At 69.5% G+C, this 3,946-nt stretch overlaps 2 protein-coding genes across 2 annotated transcripts; both read right to left on the bottom strand.

The window, feature by feature from the left end:
- Positions 1 to 609: 609 nt before the first annotated feature.
- Positions 610 to 2,046, bottom strand: GAT1 (hypothetical protein; the record flags this gene model as incomplete). Its single annotated transcript, XM_009034053.1, has 1 exon — positions 610 to 2,046. The coding sequence occupies one exon, from the start codon at positions 2,044 to 2,046 to the stop codon at positions 610 to 612; it is 1,437 nt and encodes a 478-aa protein (XP_009032301.1).
- An 856-nt stretch (positions 2,047 to 2,902) lies between these two features.
- On the bottom strand, positions 2,903 to 3,928 carry AURANDRAFT_18383 (hypothetical protein; the record flags this gene model as incomplete). The annotated part of the gene is made up of 1 exon (XM_009034052.1): positions 2,903 to 3,928. A coding segment is annotated over one exon (1,026 nt), but the record flags the coding sequence as incomplete, so codon positions are not given.
- Between the last annotated feature and the right edge of the window lie 18 nt (positions 3,929 to 3,946).

Genomic DNA, 3,946 nt, shown 5'->3' with positions numbered 1-3,946 from the left:
CTCAGCGCCACGGGCTTCGAAGGACGCGCGCGTCGCGTCGGCGAAGCGCGTCCGCGCCAGGGCCCGGCACAGCGCCACGGCGACGTGGGGGCGCTCGAAGCCGCAGACGCCCAGCACGACCTCGGCGACGTCGTGGAAGCCCTGGTAGTAGCAGACGTCGCCGTCGAACGTCGCGTTCAGCACCCGCCGCAGGCACGCGCGCCGCCGCTTGCGCGTCTTGCCGTCGGCGAAGCGCCAGAGCGACCGCGCCACGTCCTTGTCCACCGTCGACTTGTCGCGGTGCACCGAGTCCGTCGCGGCGGACGCGACGTCCAGCGGCGCGAGGGCGTTCAAATCGACGCCGAGCAGCACGGCCCAGCAGTCGAGCCGCTTCGACCCGAAGCCGCTCGTGAACGCGAGGGCGTGGAGCGCGTGGACGTCGCGCTTGCGCAACGCGGCGTCGATGGCATCCATGGCCAGTGGCAAATATTAATGGCGAGCGTAAAGGAGCACTTCTCAACATCGGTTCAACAAACCTCGGACGGGCGCCAGTCGAGCGCGCGTCCCCTGCAATAACTTGGTAAAAAAAGGGGATCGCAGCTTACTGATCCCGGACATGCCCCCGGCGATTCAAGCGCGGAGCGCGGTCTCGAGGGCGAGGGCCAGCCCGAGGAGCTCCCGGTCGTCGACGCCGTAGAGGAGGACGGACGCGGGGATGCCGGTGTCGCCGTGCGCGACCGACGGAATCGGGAGGCAGAGCGACGGGACGCGGAGTTCGTTCAGGTGAAACAAGAGCGCGTACTCGTTGCCGAGGGCCTTGCCGGCGTAGCCCTCGACGTCGACGCGGCCGGGGGGCCCGACGAAGGTCGGCAGGATCAGCGCGCGGATGCCCCTGGCTTCGAAGAAGGCGCGGTAGGCGCCGTCGAGCTTCGCCACGCCCTCGTCGCGCGCGGCGAACTTCGCCGGGAGGTCGTCGCCCTCGACGGGGTCGTACGTCGCCCTGATGAAGTCCGAGGCCATCTCGGCCTGCACGTCCGCGACGGTCTTCAGCGGGCAAATTCCCGCGTGGCCGTCGAGGTACGCCTGGAGATCCGCGCGGCAGTTCTCCGGCGGCACGGGCAGGAAGGGCAACGGCCAGCGGTCCGCGTCGGCGCGCGTCACGTCGTGGAAGCCCTCGACGTCCTCGACGGCCGCGCCCGCGCTCGCGAGAGCCGCCGCGGCGGCCTCGAGCGCGCGCGTCGCCGCGTCGCAGCACTCGCCCTTGGCCGCGAGCCAGTCTCGGGGGACGCCGAACGTGACGCCGGCGAGGCCGTCGGGCGCCGCGACGGGCGCCTCGCCGTTGACGACGGCGTCCAGCAGCGCCACGTCCGCCACGGTCGCGCCCATGGGCCCGGGCGTGTCGCGGAGCGCCGAGATGGGCACGACGCCGGCCCCGGGCCAGCGCGACGGCCGGAAGCCGACGACGCCGCAGAGCGCCGCCGGGCCGCGCAGCGAACCGCCGGTGTCGGACCCGAGCCCGCAGGCCGCCACGCCCGCGGCGACCGCCGCCGCGGTGCCCGACGAGGAGCCGCCGCAGTTGTAGGCCGTGTTCCGCGGGTTCAGGCACGTGCCGTGGACGGGCGACTGGCCCGTGAAGCCGACGGCCATCTCCGGCATGTTCGTCTTCGCGATCGGGATCGCGCCCGCCGCGAGGAGCTTCTCGACGCAGGGCGCGGACGTCGCCGGCCGCCATTCCGCGAGGCCCGGCGTGCTCGCCGTCGACAGCGTGCCCGCGACGTCTATGTTGACCTTGATCACGACGGGCAGCCCCTCGAGCGCGCCCAGGTCGCCGCCGGCTTTGACCTTTGCGTCGACGGCCGCGGCCTGGGCCAGAGCCGACTCCCTGAGCACCTCGACGCAGGCCCTGAGGTTGTTCCCTTCCACGAGGTCGATGCGCTCCAGCGCAGCCGTGACGACGTCAACGCATCTCTTCTCGCCCGTTTTGATGGCGCGCACGAGCTCGGCCGCGGATGGCGTGAGGCACGACGGCTCCCATGCTATCGTAGATGCACTGGCGCCGGCGCCCATCGCTCCGACCTGCGACGAGATCTGCGAGTTCGGAGGCGTTCCAATTTGATCATTCAATGTCGCAGCATCTTCGCTGCATCACTGACCTCGCTCCGAGGGGTGAGCAGGTGCTGCGCGCGCGTCTGCGCGCGCCGGGCCGCGATGGAGCCAAAAAGCCTCGAGCAGATTGACCTCGCCGCCTATTCCAAGCCCGACTTGCGCGCACTCGCCTCGTCGGCGCGCGCGCTGGCAGCTCGTGCCGATCAAGAGATTGCCGCGCGGAGAACTTCATTCCCAAGCCAAATCGCGCCGCAGCTCGTAACCGCGTGGCTGCCGCTTCGCGACGCCGTCCCTGCGCTGAGCGTATCGTCTGTCTGGCGCGCCGCATCTGAGCCGATGTTTAAAATCGTTGCTGCGAGGCGTGGCACTGTTCGCGAGAGCGCTGATATTCCATGGAGCGAGGTCGTCAGGCTCTCCATCAAGCGGGTCGAGGTTCTGGATAATGGCGAACTTTTCACGACCCATCACGAACTCGCAGAGGCGCTTGGAGTTTTCGACAAGGGTTGGGTGATGGGCCGAGGGACCGACGAAGAGTACGACGAGAGCCACGGCAATCCGGTTCCCGATCCTGCTGATCCTGGTCGTCACTATCTTAATGACGGCGATGTCGGCGTTTTCATCGCCGAAGTACGCTCCCCCACTCACGCTGTAGCATTCAGGGCGGACAAGAATGGCTCTATCTACGTTGTCGGTCGCCCCGGGCTTGAAATCCGCAATTTGGATGGAGAGCTCGAGGCGGTGGATTAGCCACGGAATAGGCTGGTAACAGTCCCCTCAAATGAAGAAACATTTAGGCCCCGCCGCCCGGAACTCCCGCTCAGCCCGCCTCCTCCCAGGTCGGGCCGAAGGGCGAGATGTCGTCGGGCTCGTGCTGGAGGTGGGAGGGCGCGTTCTGGAAGAGCGTGGAGAGGATGTAGGCCTCGGAGAGGAGCGTCTCGATCTCGTCGTTGCCCCAGTCCGCCGTCGGCAGCGTCTGGAGGAAGAGGTGGACGTCCTCGCTCTCCATGTTGCGGATGGTCTCGGAGAAGTGGCAGAGGAACGCCGCGCAGACGTAGGGGAAGAACGAGGAAAACCCGTCGGGCTCCGCGAGGCACGTGTCCCAGAGGCGGATGAGCGCCTTCATGGGCAGCTCGCGCGTGAGGAGGCAGTTGATCCAGCGGAACGTGACCTGGAGCAGGAGCACGCCGACGTCGTCGAGGTGCTTGTGCAGGTCCGCGTCGACGCGCCGCAGCAGCCCGTCGACGTCCTCGATCGTCTTCTGGAGGCCCGGCTGCCGGTGCGTGTAGTGGTCCTCGAGCCCGCCCAGCAGGCTCGTCAGCATGCCGTAGGCGTCGGCGGCGACGTCGTCGAGCTCCGCGTCGGAGAGCGCGGACGCGTCGCGGCCCAGCAGCTGCGCGTCGCTCCCGTCCCAGGGCACGTCGTTGTTCACGAGCACGACGAGGAGCACGGCCAGGAGGTCGTTCATGCCCTGGACGTAGCCCGACCGCGGGTGGGCCACGGCCCAGGCGTAGAGCACGTTGACGATGAGCGCCTGCACGCGGTCGTGGCAGAAGAGCGGCACGCCGGGGCACGTCCGCGGCGCGTCGACGAGGATCTGCCGCAGCGTCTGCTGGTCCTCGGCGCTCCGCTCCGACGCGGGCACGTCCACGAGCACCGCGACGACGGCGGCCCGGTAGGCCGCGCGCGCGTCCTCGAGCCGCGCCGCGCGGTCGCCGGCCGACGGCGCCAGCACGCCGAGCAGAAACCGCCAGACGTCGCTCCGCCGCGGCCCGGGCACGCCGTTCCACGCCAGGGACCGCAGCGCGTCCATGTCGACCTCGTCGGCGCCGAGGAGTTTCGCGAACGCCGCGTCGTGCGCCGC

This window comes from Aureococcus anophagefferens, assembly GCF_000186865.1.
Source record: "Aureococcus anophagefferens unplaced genomic scaffold AURANscaffold_1, whole genome shotgun sequence".
Lineage (NCBI taxonomy): Eukaryota > Pelagophyceae > Pelagomonadales > Pelagomonadaceae > Aureococcus > Aureococcus anophagefferens.
This window is presented reverse-complemented; position numbering and strand designations above follow the sequence as displayed.